A 19,094-nucleotide genomic window follows, 5' to 3' on the forward strand; every position below is an offset into this window, starting at 1 on the left:
CATCACTAAAATTTTCAAAGTGATTCTGAAAATTCGCAAATAAAATATTTTTGAACAAAACCTAATTGTCTGATCAACGTATTGAGGAAGTTCGTTGACAAAAAACTTTACAATATTCGAATGGACTTGCCAAAGCATGAAAGAAAGATCAAAGAAAATTCCGTCAATTAGAAATAAACGATTGAAAAAGAGTTTCTAATATTAGCATATTGGAGCGAATCTAATTCACATGAAAAATAAAAACAATCTTCAATTCAGATCATAGGCATGCGATACTCAAATGCAAACGATAAGAGCATTTTGGCTTATTTATTTCCTTTCTGGATAATGATCACTGAAGTGATTTTGACCGAGTCCAACTCATTTGAAGAGTTATTATGAATTGCACTTGAACTTGACAATACAATTAAGGTGTCGCTTTATCTCTGATTCCATCCACTGTTATTACAATAAACAAATCAATAAACGCATTGATTGATGCGATGTGTGGGAAGTGGCGCCGTCTTGTTGAAACCAAATGTCGCCGAGATCACGAGATTCAATTTCAGGTATCAAATAGTCGGTTATCATGGAGCGATAGCGGTCCCCATCGACGGTTACGTTCTAACCAGCATCATTTTCGAAGAAATGTGGTCCAATGATTCCACCGGCCTACAAACCATACCAAACCGTTGTGTTTTCTTCAGGTTACTGTCGTCCCAAATGTGACAATTCTGCTTGATTACATACCCATTGAGCCAGAAATAGGCCTCTTCGCTGAACCAAATTTAGTTCGAAAACGTCGCAACTTCTTGAAACTTTTCAAGAGCTCATTGCGCGAAGCGATGTCGCTTAGGAAGTTCGGGCTTCTTTAGTTCGTGCACAAGCTGTATTTTGAACGCTTTCAATTTAAGATCTCGAAGTAAAACACGCTAAGTCGTTCCGTACGTCAGTCCGAGGCACTGTGAACGGCGCCAAAGTCGACTCTCCACGGTCTTTGTGTACATTCTCAACTATGGTTGCTATATTTTCTTCACTGCTTGCTAGACGTGGTCTATAGTATATCAAGATAGAAATAAAACAATTGACAATTACATAGACTATCTAAACCAGTGAAACTTTAAAATTCCCGTTATTTTTTGAAAATACCTTTTATAATAAATTTATATGCATATATAAAGCACGAATGAAGATATGTATATGAGCAAATCTTTTTCTTCGAAATCGAACTATAACTTTTCAAGTCCTCAGATCTGAATATGTGAACCACAGCGCCTAAAATTGATATTTTACCGAAAAACCTTGGTAAATCTTCGGAATATATTCTCAAATTTTTTAAATAATCTTTTCCTAACAATCTTATGTTGTACACAATAAAAAATTATGTTTAAATTGTACTAAAAAAAAACAAAACTGCTTAGTGAAGATCCCAATTGTGGACCATTGTGCCAAAAAGGGGTACTATACATAAATTGATATTTCATAAAATGTGATTCATATTATATTATATTGCTATTTGATTTCCTCACAGGGTGTACGGCTATGTATACATTCATACGTCATTTGTGATAATAAATTTATTACCTCTGAAAAAGCGTAGCAGATAGAAACTTAACGTTTGTTAGTCAATTGTTTTATAAATAAATTAAATGATGTCAGTGATATCTTTTCGAGCAGTGTATACCCTCCATGAAAGTTTTGTTCAATGCTTTTTGAAATTTTGTTTTTAAGTTTTCATATTTGATTCATTAAAATATTATTTGGAGAAAATAATCAGATTTAGATCATTTATTAAGGAAATATGTTTATATCAATTTATTGTCATTCTCGATTAAATACTTCGGAGTTTTATGAGCATATGTAAGCATAATACTTATTTTCGGTCATCAATCTTGATATCTGTAAAAATATGTTTTAAAATATTTCTCAGAGCACATGGATATGGATGAATAAATAATGAAGTGCTTAGCTTCAGGTTTTTGAGTTCAACTAGAAATTCTTAAATAAATAATCTAGTTTTCTCGCTATCACTTAAAAATTAAAATATGTAAATATATACCTGCAAAATGTATCTCGTCTATACTGCGGTAGAAATTCCTCACTAAACATTTAATTCATGCTTAAAACCTGCTTTTAATTTACAAAAGTCTATTTAAAGAAGAATAATATATTTATATTTGTATATTATTTATAAAAGTGGAGGAGGCAGTCATGTGTAGAAGTTCGCCCAACTGAGGAAAGTACTGTGATCGCCATTCACTTAGGAGGGGCCAGAAACGATTCTTTTACATATGGTTCAAGCAGCTTACAATCGACCACAACACGTGCGGGATGGGATAAATGCCAGCAGCTAACGAGGGAAGCGGGACGCATTTGCAGACAAAGAAAGAGAGGAATGCCGAAATGCGTGAGTATGAAGAGCTTGGCAAGCTGGACAACAGGAGTGATGATCGAAAATTCTACGAAAAGATGCGGTGACTAACCGAAGATTTCAAGACCGGAGCATACTCTTGAAGAACCCCCAGAGGTTATCTAGTAACCAATGCCCAAATCATACTAAAATTATGGAGGGAACACTTCTCCAACCTGCTGAATGGCAGTGGACGCACAACGCCAGGAGAAGGCGAACCCGATTCCCCAATCGATGACGATGGAGCAGGCGTTCCATTTCCCGAACATGAAGAAGTTCGAATAGCATTTGCTCGCTTGAAGAACAACAAAGCGGCAGGGGCTGACGGATTGCCGGCCGAGCTATTCAAAAACGGCGGCGAAGAGCTGATAAAGAGCATGCATCAGCTTCTTTGCAAAATATGGTCGGTTGAAAGCATTCCCGACGATTGGGATTTAAGTTTGCTTTGCCCAAGGCACAAAAAGGGAGACCCCAAAATCTGCATAAATTACCGAAGGATAAGCCTCCTTAATACCGCATACAAGGCCCTATCTAGCGTAGTGTGTGAAGTCCACCATCAACAAACTGATTGGAACTTACCTTCGTAGTTTTAGACCTGGAAAATCCACAATCGACCAGATTTTCACCATGCACCAAATTTTGGAAAGAAACCCGCGAAAGGAAGATCGACACACACCACCTCTCCGTGGATTTCAAAGCCGCCTTTGACAGCATGAAAAGAAACGGCCGCTATGCCTAAACTTGGTATCCCCGCAAAGCTAATACGGCTGTGTAAGCTGACGTTGAGCGACATCAAAAGCTCCGGGAGGATAAGGAAGATCCTCTCCGAGCCGTTCGATACCAAGCAAAGTTCATGACAAGGAGAATCCCTATTGTTTGACTTCTTCAATCTATTCCTGGAGAAAATAATAAGAGCTGCAGAGTTAAATAGAGAAGGTACCATCTTCTATAAGAGCCGTTAGTTCTGCTTTCTCTAGACTGGATAAGGAAGCAAAGCGTATTGGTCTGGTTGTGAACGAGTACAAGACGAAAAATCTCCTGTCATCAAACAAAAAGTGATCACATCATCATAACTTTGAAGTCGTAGATAATTTAGTCCATTTTGGAACAATAACGGCTTTGAAAGCTAAAGCAGAATTACTCTTGCCAACAGGACTGATTAGGCAATAGAAAAGTCCTTTATCATTCTCGTCCTGCTATCTGGTGCTAAGGCATAGACAGTGACATCATCTGATAAGTTAGCCTTAGAATTGTTCGAGAAAAAGATTTTGCGGAAGATTTATGGTCCATTGGCGCATTGGCAACGGCGAGTACCGCAGTTGATTCAACGATAACCTGTACGAGATGTACGGCGACAACAACATAGCAAATCCAGAGACAGCAGACGCGCTGGCTAGATCATGGTCCGGATGGAAGAGAACACTCCAACTTTGAAGGTTTTCGATTCAGAGCCCGCCGGTGGAAATAGAAGAAGACAAACTGGACAGTGGACTAATTTTACTTTATATATCTATAACAGGTAGGTGCAGATTATGAGGTTGATAGACTTTAATCAAAGAATAATAATAAACACTAAATTTTTCTTTATTAATTTCACAGCAATATTATAATCAGAAGTTTATGATACAAAAGTATATGTTAAGTTTAACTAGATGTGTGTATTTGTGTGTACATGTACATATATACAAATGTGTGTTCGTTATTTTTTATGTACATACAAACACAGGGCTTAGAAGTAGCTTATATAGTATGTACTTTCTTTGGCTAAAGATGAATGAAATTGTGACTGTATATAACATCACGCTGCATTCTTAAGCAAAAGAGGAAGATGCGTACTTAAGTATGTGCATACACAGTTCTCATTAACCTTTATATCTATCAACATAGGCTCCGTTATAATTTCATTTTGATAGCATTTAAGGGTAGTCTTATAGAGGAAGTGTACGAGTAGAGTAAAAATAACAAAATTAAAATTTTAAAATGAAAGACCGTAAAAAATTGTATTTTAAAGTATAAAATTTATTTTAGAAAATTAACTAAATGCCAAAAAATGTTAATTAAAAATGTTCTATTTTTAATAATTTATAACTTAAGAATAATTTTTTATTATTATTGTAATTATTTGAATAACAAATTGGTTTCTTTTTGGTGAATTTTTGGCGTGACTTCTATTTGTACTCTTATTTATAGTATATAACTTAAGCAGGGTTGCAATCATCATCGTGGATTAGATTTTCAATTTTCAAATGCAAAATTGGACTTTAATCTTTAAAATTTTAATATTTAAAACTTAAAGATATCTAATTTTTAAATACAGAGGTTTGTGATCAACAATTTGAAATTTTCCTTTTTTAATTTAAGACATTAAACATTTAATTTTTAATACCAAAATCGGCATAAACATTTCTGAAATATAATTCGTTTGAATGTGCAGGCCAATGCTCTAGAGAATTGAAGTTGATGGTTCTGTTCGAGCTCTAGGTCAAACTGGTAGAACAGGAAGTATGAAAACGCGAAAAAATTTAATTTTGAAGCAATTTCTTATTTTAGTTCTTAATTATATGCTTATAATAAACCATTTTGTAAACCGTTAATTCTAAAAATAAATTTTTTATACAGTTTTTGTCAAAATTTTTGTTTATTTTTGTATTTGGAATTACATTTTTTTTCAACCCGGTATTTGGGATTAAAAGTTCAAAAATTAGTTTAGAGTTCCGTTACTCCTTTAGGTTGCCTACACTTGACGTGAAATGTTAATTCAATTATTCTTTCAATACATTATTTGCAACCCTGTATGTAAGTAATTTTAACCAAAATGCATTACTAAAGACATACAATATTTTGTAAGTTATTGCGAACCATTTTGTTAAGAAACTAACCATAAACTAACTTTTAGCTAGCGATTACTTCGCCGAAGACATCTTTACTAAGCAATTCTTAACTTAAATTAATATATTTCGATTGAACTTTATAATTTATAATAAATAAATTGTAAAACCATTAAATATATATAATCTTAAATTAGATTATTTGAAAAAAAATATTTGAAATGACAGTTATGTCATCTGATTTTATGAACAAGAGAAAAACATATTTATAGCGCACATTTGAGGTTAGTTATTGTAGAATGGAATTCTACCTCTTAAGTTAAACGGTTTTTGTGACTCAATTCTAATAATGCAAAAGTTTAAATGTCATTACAAAATATAAACTGTAACTAACTTACGGTACATCGATAGCATTCAACTATCAAACACCGTAAACTATATACCTAACTATATATATGTACAGAATTAAATACATACAAAGTGTTAATCGGTGAGTATTAGTCTTTGGAAACTAAACAACAACAACAGAAAATATCAATAAATAAGCAAATAGTAAAAGAAATGAAGATTATTGTATTTATCTAACATAGGAATCATTCGTATTTCTCCTCTTTGGCTGTCATAAACATTTTTTGGCACGCGTAAGTGAATTGGTCTGTAAATGACAATAAAGATAAATCATTATATAGATTACATGAAGTACTCATAAAATACATACTAATTGCAGACTGTAAAATCTTTGGCTTATCCTTCCACACAACACCGACGTAGTAGAACGGCACACCTACAACCGTTATCAGAACACCCATACCAACTTCATAGGGGGCTACATAAACGGGCACGATCACCAGAAAGGCACATATCACAACAAACACAGCTGGTATCCAAAGGGAAACCTACAAATATACATACGTGCATATATTTTATGAATGAGGAGAGTCATAAAAAGCAATTAATTGAATGATTGCCACTCGCATAGACTAGATTTGAAATTACCTTAATTGGACGTTCCATATCGGGGCGGGTATAGCGGAAGAACAACACCGCCGACACCGAAAGCATTATGAAAAATGACTCCACTATGCTGCTGTAAGTGATGAGCACATAAACATCGCTCACGACGAGCATTATAATGGACAAAATGCACTGGAATAAAAGCGTTAAATTGGATTATTCTAAGCAGCACTTCAAGACAGCTATACGCATGTAATTTATACAAATTATGCACAGTTAAATTACCAAAAAGACCAGCGATGGCACTGGCGTAAATTGCTTCACACTTATGTTGGACAAGATAGCTGGCATGTGACCGTTTCGCGCGCCCACAAAGCACATCCGCGAGGAAGTCATTATATGCACCGAGAGCCCGCCAAAAGCCGATATCGCCACCATAATGGGTATAATGAAAGACCATAGACCCAGCACACGGTTGCCAAAGGACTGTTAGAGTTGCATATGTACAATTATTAAATTTATTTTTGTAAATCTAAACGCTTAGTTGACCTACCACTGCTATTGCATCGGAGGCGATCATTTCCGCGGGCGCCAACACCGCCAAGTAGGCCATATTAGCGAGCACATAAATAGCCGTAACCAGCGGCAATGAAATGTAGATAGCGCGTGGCAGATTTTTATATGGGTCACGCAGTTCTTCTGTCATGAAATTCAAGTAATTCCAGCCGGCGTAGGAGAAAATGCCCGAGTAGAAGGCAACCGACAATTTTCCAGGATCGGTCTGTGTATTTTCGAAGGGCTTGTCGAAGTTCTGCACGTGACCTAATTTCCAAAAATGATAAATATATAAAATGCATTTGAAACTTAAGGTCACGTTTACTTACCCATGCACATCCAAACCACGCCCACAATGATAATTAACACTAAAGCTGCTATTTTAGTGAACATAATTACGTTTTGCATTTTCGTCGTTACTTTCATATAACACGAATTGAGGTAGGTCAGGAAGCAGATGGTTACAGCGGCTAGCAGTTGTAGTGCACCCTCCGGTATGCTGCACTCATTGTCGAAGAAGGGCTGCAGCACATACGAGGCGAAGGTGAGGCCCATAATGGCATTCGTTGTAGGGCTATATACAAATTTAATGAACACATGAAAGGTAAATAATTTAACAAAATATGCATATATTAATGTAAATATGTATGGATATGTATAAGAATAAGAGTGATTAATGTGACCAAAAATAAAGCATACTTTTGGGATTATTTATAGTTTCGTGGTCGATAACTGTGTACCATTAGCAATATATTCCACTTATTAAGCTGAATAGACACACACACATATACATATGATTCACATCAGAAAATTAGTTATATATTTAGTATATTTTTGATGCAGATAATATCTACATATGTCTGTATAGCTTGTGCCAAAATCAGTTAATTTAATTGAGAATAATTAGCACTTGAGCAGACACTTGTCAAATAGACCGCAAAATAATGCATACGCACACATAAACTGTATGTGTGTTAAATTTGAAGACGGAAATTCTAATAGCGCTATTTGGAAATGAAAGCTTACTTAAATTATTCATTTATTTGATAGATTCATGAATCATTTTTTTTTTAATTTATATTTGAAAATTAGATTTTAAATTTTTAAATTCTATTTTGTGATAAAAATTTTCTATTTATTAACATTAATTTCAAATTTATATATAGGATTTTGGAAATCAAATTTTCAATTCTTATTCTAAAAATTTGGCATTAAAAATTTAAATTTAATTAAAATTTAATTCTTAATCACAAACAAATTTTTTTTTTAATTTTAAATTTGAAGTATTATATAATAAAAATTAAGGATTAACATATTTTAAACATTTGGAGATAAAAATTAATTTTGTTTAAAACGGTTTTTAGTTTAATCGGATTTTTGGGATTATTTTTTTATTTTACAATCCCTTATTTATCGTTAAAAATATTTTTTATGTAAGATTGTCGAGTTTAATAAATAAAATAGTTTAATTTAAATGTTAATTCAATTACTTTTTAACGCATTACCTTATTAGATTATAAAAAAATATTTTAAAATTAATGGAAAATATATGCCGATGAATATACGTACATATGTATTTCGCACAATGCATATGTATAAGCTTTAATATTTACATTATACAAGGACATATCTACATAAATGATTCATTCTTATGAGTTTAGCACGAATTAGTACTTTAATCTAGAAAACTGTAACTTTTCGTTCAAACAATTACGGTATTTACGTTGTATGTAAGTGTGGATGTATAAATCAGTTTTAAAAAATTAGCACCTACTACTAAATGCTAGTCTGTAACAACGCCATTTACGCACATATTTTCCCACATTTAATGAGCGTGTCCACTCTAATACATTAATCCTTGGGGTTTACAAGTTAGAAGCTAGCGGTTCATTATTTAAACACACATTAACATGCATTTGTCAAAATATTGCTCATATTATCGATAATTTATTTGACCCCATTGTTATCTTTAGTTAAAGAATATATCAAAATAAACAAGCGGTAATATTTATGGTGATATTTAGAAGTCGTACTCATAAATAATCAAATAACCATAAAAAATTTGCTATAAAATTTTTTTTAAGTTGTAAAACGATAAATATTGAGCTAACAGACTATTTTGGCTTTTTACTGGCATTATAAGTAGTAAAAGATAGTGCATTAACTTTGGTTCGAACTAAAGTGATCCGATATCGGTTGTTCCAACATATGAGACGTATACAAAATTTCAGATTGATATCTCTTAAACTCAGGGACTAGTTTAGACTGACGGACATACCCACGTACACTCCGGTCGTCAAGTCTCCGGTGTTACAAATTTCGTGGCAAACTTATTGTACCCTTTTTAGGGTATAAAGATAAAATGTCGCGCATAGAAGCCATTTGACCATAGCTCAGTAATCAATCAAATGCATTAATTGCAATTATATGTATAAATAACTAACATGTGCCTATGTACATATGTATAAATATGTGATGAGATTTTTTGTAATGTAAAACTGGTACAGTGTTGGAAAAAATAATATGGACAAGAGGTTATGTGAAACGTTCCAATCCTTAAATAAAGCATAGAATATATCAGGTCATATCATGATCATGTCATGATCAATTAATGGATTTATTGAGAGAATACTTCGGTGAGCAGATAATATCATGAATTGGGGCCGGTCAATAGGCTACCAAAAACGTGTGATATCACACCCTTAGACTTTTTCCTAAGGGAATATGTAAAGTCTAGGGTCTATGCGGACAATCCTGCTTCGATTCAAGCTTTGACGCAAAATATCACACGTGTTATTCGCTAGTTACTCGAACGAGGCATAGAAAATTGGACTCAAGGAATGGATCATCTGAGACGTAGCCGCGGCCAACATTTGAAAGAGATTATCTTAAAAAATAAATGCAAAATAATGTTCTTTCGAATGATTAACATGATACACATTCCCCATTAAATTCGCAGTTTCTGTGTTTTTTCTTAAAAAAAAATAGGGAACCTCTAAATATATCCCCGTTTACAATTAAATAATTTAAATGTTATCGTTCACTGATATTATAATTAATATGCGAGCAGTTATCTCCATAATTGGAGCCTATTTTTTTCATTTTTAGTGTTGCAGTGTTCTATGGAGTAGAGATTCGAAGACTGAAGGGCCATAATGTCAAATTTAATGCGCTCATTTTCACGTGATCGTTGATGATTTTTGCGACTCTGCGCAAACTCCATCCTTTTATTAACAATTTTTTGCATGAAAAAAGTTTTTATCTCGAATTTTATCAAATAATAGTATTATTTTTACTTTCCGTAAAGAGTTTGTCGCGCCCCTTTAAAATAAAAATTGCCACTTTTTCACACATTCATAATTTCAACAAAACAAAAAATAAACTCTTCCCTTCAAAAAAATTTCGTTGCAAATTAGACAATTTTCCATTGAAAACAGACTAATAAATAGCTGAATTGATCTTTATTATTTTTTCTCGGTCATAAAATCACAACACCACAAATTTGTGATTTTTTGTTTCAATGCAAAGAATTTTTATAATAGATATAACGAGTGCTTAATTTTGAAAATCATTAAATCATTAATTAACTGCAATAAGCTGGAACGAATGTAATCAAAGCATTGTCACAAATGATTCAAATAAAGGTTATGTCCTTATTATTTTTTCCAACACTGTTCGTGAAAGTTTATTTTATGGTGTCGATTACTTCAGTCAAAACTTCTCTAAACTCAATTGTACGTATTTACACAAAATTTCATTGGGCATTCATATTTATATATACATACATACATACATATGTACATATGTATATATGAATGGACGTCAATACAAGGCAAAGCAGTTGCTTTGATAACAAGCACACCACAATGTTATCTTTTGTACAGAAGCGCATTTGTTTAATTTAAATTGATAAATAAATTATCACATAGTAAACATATTAATGGACGATACAAAGGCCTAGAGATTACTTTAAATAAACAAAGAAGTGAAACCTTGCACTACAAAAGCATAAATATCAAACAAATAAAAGCAAAAGGCAACCAAATTAATTTTACACTATGGAATACATTGTTTTTTTTTTTTTTTATAAGTTAATTTTTCTTTACTTGAGCCACTTATCAAGACCAGTGAAAGTTAAAGAAAAAAATTCATAAAAATTTACATACAACGATTAATTACTAATTATTAATATGTATACAAATGATTTATTGTTCAGCTACAAATAGTTATGTACCATGTACATATGTATGTATGTATATACATACTCGTACCTACATAACTATGAATCTATTTTTAAAACTGACCATCAATTAAGGCTGAACGGATTTGTAGCATTTATTACAATGCAACAATTAGGATATGCGAAAAAAATCTAACAAATTAATTCAACTGCAATGGAATACAATTGCACGTCGAGTATGGAAAGAAATAATTGAGCGCCGATCCACAATCATACTATAAATAATATCTAAATAACGTTATTCAACTCATCGCCAGCAAATTAAAGCGATAAATTTACTGCAGCAATACGTTATGTATACATACATATATACCCCTCCCCCTTTGCCTTATCTACTTGCACTTTGCGGTCACTCAAGTAAATTTAAAACACTTACACAAAGATCATCATTGCATCCCATAGGTAGAGAAAAGCGGGTAGCGAGCCATACGCTTCGAGAATATACGCATAATCACCACCAGATTTCGGAATCGCCGTGCCCAGTTCGGCATAACAAAGCGCGCCAATCATCGACAACAAACCGCATAACACCCAAATAATGAGCGAAGTTCCCACCGCCTCTACTTCACGTATCACACCTTTGGGCGATATGAAAATGCCCGAACCAAAGATTATACCCAATATGATAGCAACACCTTCAAGTAATCCCAATTGTTTCTTCATACGCACAGCGCTGGTATTTGATTCTGCGGATCCTTCACGTTGTCCACCAACACCGCCATTGCTCATCCCCCCAACGGTGGCACTTTCTGTTGTAGCACTGGGCGCCGTTTCACTGGCTGGTGTTAGTAACACCATTTCGCTGGTGGGTGATTGTAAGTCGTTTGCGGCGCGCATAGTTTCAAACTATCATGAAGTAACTACTTTTCTGCCTATTTGTTAAGCACTTGCGTTTGGTTCGAGTGTCACGATAAGACTGAGAACTTTCATGCGCGACAATATTCGTTGTTAGCTCGTGGTTTACTAATATCAAAGGTCTAATTCAATTTATTTCTTTTCTTTGATTTTTGTTTTTGTAACCAATCTGCTAATTTCTTCTGTACAGTACTTTGTGTTATTACGATCGCCGATGTGAGTACCACAATAATGCCGGGTACTTTTACTTTTGTTTTGCTACGCCTGTTCGATGATTATACATAAACATGTATACTATTCTCTGCCCTATTTTCGCATTCCTTCGTTTTTCATTCACTTCTTAAAATGCAAAGGATAGGGGGCCGAGAATATCGCCCATTGACACAGTTTCAGCCACCAACAACCACTAGTTGTGTGACTTTTTAGGTTAGATGTGCTGCTGTTTAGATTGACATAATTTTTTCATTTACAGAGTTAAATGGAAACGAGGGTATTTTCATATATGTATATCAAACACTTTTTGAGTTTTCCTTATTATCATTCAGCTGTAATTTTATTTATGCGAACTGTTTCACTTTTGTATTTCCGGAGGAAAATTTCTCGAAAATCAAACTACACGCGATAAATACGAGCAGAACTAACATCACTGTCAAACGGAAAATGGCATTGCGGAAAGTGAAAAGCGAGAGGTGGAAGAAAATTCATAGGGGTGAAAAGATGTGTTGTCCAAAAATTGAAAGGAAAAGTGTGCAGTGTTGGAAAACGAAAATAGGTGAAAACTCACTTAAAGTCAGATAACATTTAAAAATTAAACCAACTGTAACAGAATTTTTTACAACAAAAAAATTAACTGATTTCTTGACAGGTTTACTACAGTCATATGTAAGTTATTACTGGAAAGCATACTTTTAGGAAACATTTTAAAACTACTTCCGACTTTTGTTGCCACACTTTCTCTATTACAATTGTAGCGGATATTTATACCGTTATCACACGCCACGAAATGTTTAGAAAACTATATATAGACTTATGAAATTAATATTGCAAGATAATAAATTTCACAATTTAGTTTTTAATGGTATCACTAACATCAAGTTTTCCTTATACTTAGTTATGTATAAACACATATTGACTTCAATTCACTTCTTTTCTTTTGCATGTAACTTGGAATTAATCATTTCCTTAAACTGAGACAAAATTTTGTTTTCACGTTTCTGTCGCTCCTCTTTGCTGAACATGGCCAAAGCTCGCTTTTCATCCGCAGAATAGATTTGATTTTCCTTACGAATACGTACAGCTTCCATTCGGCGATGTCTAAAGCAAAGCAAAAACAAAAATTAGAAACTTATTTATAAATTAGCACAAAAATAATGTTTTATACTGACCTACTACCGCTCATAACATAACCAACAGATTCAAAGTTGGCAATCTCCTCGGATGTCAATCCAATTTCACCTCTACGTGGAATTCTTTTTCCTTCTGCAATATATGCTGCCATCGCGGCACCTTCACCGGGTAAAAGAGCACGACCAAAATCCTTTTGGCTCAGACCACTAGTTTGCCTAAGCGTCGGTCCGAACTCCTCACCACCGACGCCCACTTCGTGTGAAGATCGGAGTCTGTCTGAACTAGATTTGCTGGCTTCATTTTTAGAACGTTTTTTGTTTTTCTTGTGTTTTTTGGTTTTAGATTTCTTTTTTATTGGCTTGACACCGTCTACAGTCTTTTCCAACCACATCTCCTTCGTTTCAGAATCCGAGTCTGAAGAGCTTTCACTTTCCGAACAATCACTATCAGAACTATCATCCGCAGAGAAATCTGAACTTGAGCTGGATGTATCACTTGAGCTCGACACTTTTTTCTTCTTACTACGTTTGCTTTTTGATTTCTTTTTGCCACTACTTTTACGTTTCTTTGATTTTTTCGATTTCTTCTTTTTAGCCTTACTTTTCTTCTTTTTGGGCTTTTTATAAGTACCATCTAAAATTTTAACATCAGGATCATCCTGTTCGTCATCTGAATATACTTCGGGATGAGCTGGACTTTTACCCCATACATCCTCAGAACCTTCTATGCCGATCAACTCACGTTGCTCTCGTCGTGCTTCCAAGTAGTTTGAAGACTTTTTCTGCTGATGGATACTTCCACCGTTTCCACCTCGAAAAGGGTTGTTCTGACGCCCACCGTAATTATTTTCATGATATTTGTCATTGGGCCAACGTTCAACCTTTTGTTTATCGTCCGCAGAAGAAGAGCGACTGGGGCTCCTTCTATATCTTGATTTCGAGCGTTGATCTTCTTTTGAACAATACTTATCCCGGCGACTTTCCACAGATCCTCTACGTGTTCGTGATCTTGACCGAGAGCGTGAATGTGTCGGTGATTTAGTTCTTGAACGTGTATGCCTTCGTCTGCGATGGCTCCTTACTCCTTCACTTTTATCATCACGTTCACGCGAATTGTGTCTCCGTTTTACAGGTGAGTGATGACGGCTGCGAGACCTCGTTCGAGAACGTGAACGCATAGTTATTGTATTCTACAGTTTAAAAAATATAATGTTATATATTTCGTAGTCTTGAATTTTGCACAAAATTGTCAACTTATGGATAATGCGAATTATGTGAAAAAAGAATGTCAAAATCGACAGTGTTGCAAAATAAAATAAAATGAATTCGGAGTTGAAAATAAAGTATGAAATTTTTTTGGTTTTTGTCAAATGCATGTATGAAGTGCACATTCCATTTGTAGGCGAAATGTATTTCGTAACACATATATTTCAATGAAAATTGTAACTATCTAAGCTCTATTCAGTATAAAACAGATTATTATATACAAAACTAAATTTTAATGTCGTTTATTGTATTAATTATATATTTTAGTACTATTTTAAGCTAAAGTAGCTTCGCTATACCACCCTGTATTAGATTTTGACATTTCCTTCTAATCTTCACCGTTCTTGACAGTTGTTAGTGGATGTGACGTGTAAATTTTTCACAAAATATCTCAAAAATATTTCAGTAGTTCTTTAATAATTTATAATATTTAATTAAATCACAACTTAAAAAAAATTCCAGCAATGGGTTCTTTCCGCCGTGATAAAGATGATGAAGATGAAGGTAAGACCAAAATCGTATTTTGCTATGCATAGTAAGCCATAATTTGCCCCGATCTTCTATCGCCGCTGTGAATTTTTATAGTCATGTTTTCAATTGGAAAACTAAACGTGTCTAATAAATAAAATGTTCACTATAAACTTTTGTGTATATTTTACTATAATACCAACTTTGAAGAATAATGTATAAATACTGAATCAATTTTATTAGATATGCCACTACAAAACATGTCACATTCTGTCACCTCTTTTTGCATGTGTACATACATATATATTGACCACTTATTCAAGAGATACTAATTTTTGTTTTAATAAATTTTCAAAACAGGCATCACCAACATCTACCAAAATTTGGAGAAGACATCGGTTTTGCAGGAGACACGCACTTTCAATGACACACCAGTTAACCCACGAAAATGCATCCAAATTCTAACCAAAATTCTGTACTTGATCAATCAGGGCGAACAATTGGTGGCTCGTGAAGCCACAGATTGTTTCTTTGCAATGACGAAATTATTCCAATCGAAAGATGTCGTCCTTCGACGTATGGTCTATTTGGGAATTAAGGAGCTTAGCTCCATTGCTGAAGATGTTATAATTGTAACAAGTTCCTTAACCAAGGATATGACTGGCAAGGAGGACCTATACCGTCCAGCCGCTATACGTGCACTTTGCAGCATAACAGACAATACAATGCTGCAAGCGGTTGAACGTTATATGAAACAATGCATTGTGGATAAGAATCCTGCCGTATCATGCGCCGCGCTTGTAAGTTCTTTGCGTTTAGCAAGCACCGCCGGCGATGTAGTAAAACGCTGGGCAAACGAAGCACAAGAAGCACTTAACAGCGATAACATTATGGTGCAATATCATGCATTGGGCTTGCTCTATCACATTCGAAAATCAGATCGTTTGGCTGTGTCCAAATTGGTAAACAAATTGACACGTAGTTCAATGAAGAGTCCATATGCGGTTTGCATGCTCGTAAGTCAGATATAATTAAGTAAATTTCCTAGGTTTTAAATTAAATTTCTAAAATTTACAGATTCGCATCGCTTGTAAGCTTATTGAAGAAGAAGATATCTCAACGGAAGACATGCCTAATTCGCCAATGTTCACTTTTATTGAATCATGTCTACGGCACAAGAGTGAAATGGTCATCTATGAAGCTGCGCATGCCATTGTAAACTTAAAGAACACTAATGCACGTGTACTTTCGCCAGCATTTTCCATTTTGCAACTATTCTGCAGCTCCCAAAAAGCCACTTTGCGATTTGCAGCTGTACGCACGCTCAACAAAGTTGCAATGACACACCCTGCTGCAGTCACCACTTGCAATTTAGACTTGGAAGGTCTTATAACCGATACAAATCGTTCTGTTGCCACGCTAGCTATTACCACTTTGTTAAAGACCGGCGCTGAATCGTCCGTAGAACGTTTAATGAAACAAATTTCCTCCTTCGTGGCTGAAATTTCAGATGAATTTAAAGTAGTCGTTGTCCAAGCAATTTGCGCACTCTGCTCCAAATACCCACGCAAGCATACTGTCTTGATGAATTTCCTTAGCGGCATGCTGCGTGAAGAAGGTGGGCTAGAATACAAAACTTCAATTGTGGACACCATTATAACGATTATTGAGGAAAATGCTGAAGCAAAGGAGTCCGGTCTTTCTCATCTTTGTGAATTTATTGAAGATTGTGAACATGTATCGCTGGCAGTGCGCATTCTGCATCTGCTAGGCAAGGAAGGGCCCTTCGCTAACACACCATCCAAATACATACGCTTCATATACAATCGCGTTATATTGGAAAGTCCCATTGTGCGCGCCGCGGCCGTTACAGCACTAGCGCAATTTGGTGCCTCCTGCCCGGCACTCATAAATAATATTTTGGTATTGCTAAGTCGCTGTCAAATGGATCCCGATGATGAAGTACGCGATCGTGCTACTTATTATTTGCACATTTTGCAATCCAACAAACCGGAACTCTACAAGCACTACATTATTGAACGTGAGACATGCTCACTGACGTTATTGGAAAAGGCATTGACAGAGCATTTGAATGGCGATTTGTCCACTAGTTTCGATATATCGATTGTACCCAAAACTGCTATCGTTAAGGAGGAAGTTGCCAACGAGGCTATGCTCATTTCTAATAGTAAGTATTTCAATATTCCGCCAATCCCGCTATTACAACGGATATGTCTTTTATTTTTTAGCACCGCGTGCTCCCAAAATCACACGTGAGGAAGAAAGTGCTGCACGTCTGTCACAATTACCGGGTATACAAGTTCTAGGACCAATTCATCGTACAACAACGCCAATTCAACTTACTGAGAGTGAAACAGAATACACCGTACAATGCATTAAACACATATTCGCCAATCACATCGTATTTCAGGTGCGTTTTTAGCGTTTTTTTATTTGGAAAAAATATAATATTAAGTTTTAATAAATTTCAGTTTGATTGTCTCAACACTTTGCCCGATCAAATATTAGAAAATGTGCGTGTAGAGTTAACCATACCAGAAGGATTTACAACACGCGCTGTTATTCCATGTCCCAAATTGCCTTACAACGAGTTGCAAACGACGTTTGTTATTGTCGAATTCCCACCCGACATTGCCAGCTCGGCAGGTATTAAATCACTTAATACTTTTATTAAGACTTACATTCAATTTTCCAGCAACATTTGGCGCGACTTTGCGTTTTGTGGTGAAGGACTGCGATCCGAATACGGGTGAACCAGATTCGGACAATGGTTACGAAGAGGAGTATATGCTGGAGGACTTAGAAATAACAGTTGCTGATCAAATTCAGAAGACGAAAAAGAGCAATTTCCAAGCAGTTTGGGATGCCGCAGATACCGAAGGTTAATTCAAAAGTTTAATAAGTTCAAATGTATTATGTACTTACATAACAGTTTTTTAACAGAGTGGGTTGAAGCTGAGGATACGTATTCGCTATCCGCCGTGAGCACATTGCAGGACGCCGTAAATACTATTTTGAAATTCCTCGGTTTGGGCGCGGCCAATTTATCTGAGAAAGTGGCTGAGGGAACTCATACACATACCTTAATTTGCTCAGGTAAGCGTAAACAACTTTTGTTAAATTATTAAGCTAATTATCTTTACGTTTGTTCATAATTAATATGTTTGAAATTCTTTCCATACACAGGCACATTTAGAGGCGGCGCAGAAATATTGGTGCGGTCGAAACTTGCGCTGTCGGATGGCGTTACAATGCAGCTAACTGTGCGTACCACCGATCCAGATGTTGCCGAGCTCGTCACATCTGCCATCGGATAGGATTAAGCCAATTAGTTGTTTGTGCATCTTAAAGCGAATAGAAATGTTATTAAGTTGGTTAAGTTTAAAATGAGAATACCGCTAATGCTATTCGGCAATTTTGTGAAAAACACTTGCCAACACAAAGTTGCATTTTATTTTGCCACCAACAGCTTCTAACTCTTCGAATTATGTGATACAACTATACTATGTTGAAAAAAATTGTAGTGAACAGTTTGATTTCCAAGTGGAAAGAAGCATAATGTGCAACTAAGTGGGCAAAAATAAAAATAGAAAAAAGTATGGTGTAACACAAAAATATAGTTATTAATTTCGTATTATCGGTAGATGAGCTAAAAAGCTTCTAAAAAAGCGGTTCATGTTAAAAAACTAATTTGTGTAATTTTTTAATATTTTTTTCTAAATATAAAAAAAAGATATAATAATAATTAATTGATAAAGTACATACTTGTTTATTAACGCAAAACTTTGTGTGACAACTCCAGTTAAATGTACATTTTTGCAAACGATGTATTGAATATTGTATTTCCAAATAAATTTTCTTAAATTCACTTCAAATATTTGTAATCACTAAAAGCAAATGTATTCCATATATTGTAAACATTTTAACAAGTAAATGACTACTATGATTCAACATTTTCTTAGAAATACGTAAGGATCTCACTAATTGCCACAAATATTGGAATTAGTGTTTTGCTTGTATTACTATATACATACATATATATTGTGAAAATTAATATCAATAAAAATATTACAAAAACCCAGTATCGAAAGTATTTTGTCAAATTGCCATCTGTCAGCGAATCACATTATTACAATATGTTTATGACATATGTTATTTACCTGTCTTGCTTT

The 19,094-nt window shown here is 34.6% G+C and overlaps 3 protein-coding genes across 3 annotated transcripts; 1 reads left to right on the plus strand and 2 right to left on the minus strand.

The window, feature by feature from the left end:
• Window positions 1–4,387: 4,387 nt before the first annotated feature.
• On the minus strand, window positions 4,388–12,723 carry LOC105234178 (Y+L amino acid transporter 2). The gene is made up of 7 exons (XM_011216463.4): window positions 11,343–12,723; window positions 7,056–7,300; window positions 6,725–6,993; window positions 6,457–6,657; window positions 6,214–6,363; window positions 5,936–6,113; window positions 4,388–5,872 (listed from the first exon to the last, which is right to left on the minus strand). The coding sequence occupies exons 1-7, from the start codon at window positions 11,801–11,803 to the stop codon at window positions 5,811–5,813; spliced, it is 1,566 nt and encodes a 521-aa protein (XP_011214765.2). The 5' UTR covers window positions 11,804–12,723; the 3' UTR covers window positions 4,388–5,810.
• A 150-nt stretch (window positions 12,724–12,873) lies between these two features.
• Window positions 12,874–14,453, minus strand: LOC105234177 (NKAP family protein CG6066). The gene is made up of 2 exons (XM_011216462.4): window positions 13,207–14,453; window positions 12,874–13,135 (listed from the first exon to the last, which is right to left on the minus strand). Exons 1-2 carry the CDS (start codon window positions 14,343–14,345, stop codon window positions 12,961–12,963), a joined length of 1,314 nt encoding a protein of 437 aa, XP_011214764.2. The 5' UTR covers window positions 14,346–14,453; the 3' UTR covers window positions 12,874–12,960.
• Window positions 14,454–14,766: 313 nt separating this feature from the next.
• Window positions 14,767–18,960, plus strand: LOC105234175 (coatomer subunit gamma). Its single transcript, XM_011216461.4, has 8 exons — window positions 14,767–14,937; window positions 15,262–15,917; window positions 15,979–17,089; window positions 17,151–17,332; window positions 17,394–17,568; window positions 17,618–17,803; window positions 17,866–18,018; window positions 18,109–18,960. The coding sequence occupies exons 1-8, from the start codon at window positions 14,898–14,900 to the stop codon at window positions 18,237–18,239; spliced, it is 2,634 nt and encodes an 877-aa protein (XP_011214763.2). The 5' UTR covers window positions 14,767–14,897; the 3' UTR covers window positions 18,240–18,960.
• The last annotated feature ends 134 nt before the right edge of the window (window positions 18,961–19,094 follow it).

Source organism: Bactrocera dorsalis, chromosome 2 (assembly GCF_023373825.1).
Source record: "Bactrocera dorsalis isolate Fly_Bdor chromosome 2, ASM2337382v1, whole genome shotgun sequence".
NCBI classification, from domain to species: domain Eukaryota; kingdom Metazoa; phylum Arthropoda; class Insecta; order Diptera; family Tephritidae; genus Bactrocera; species Bactrocera dorsalis.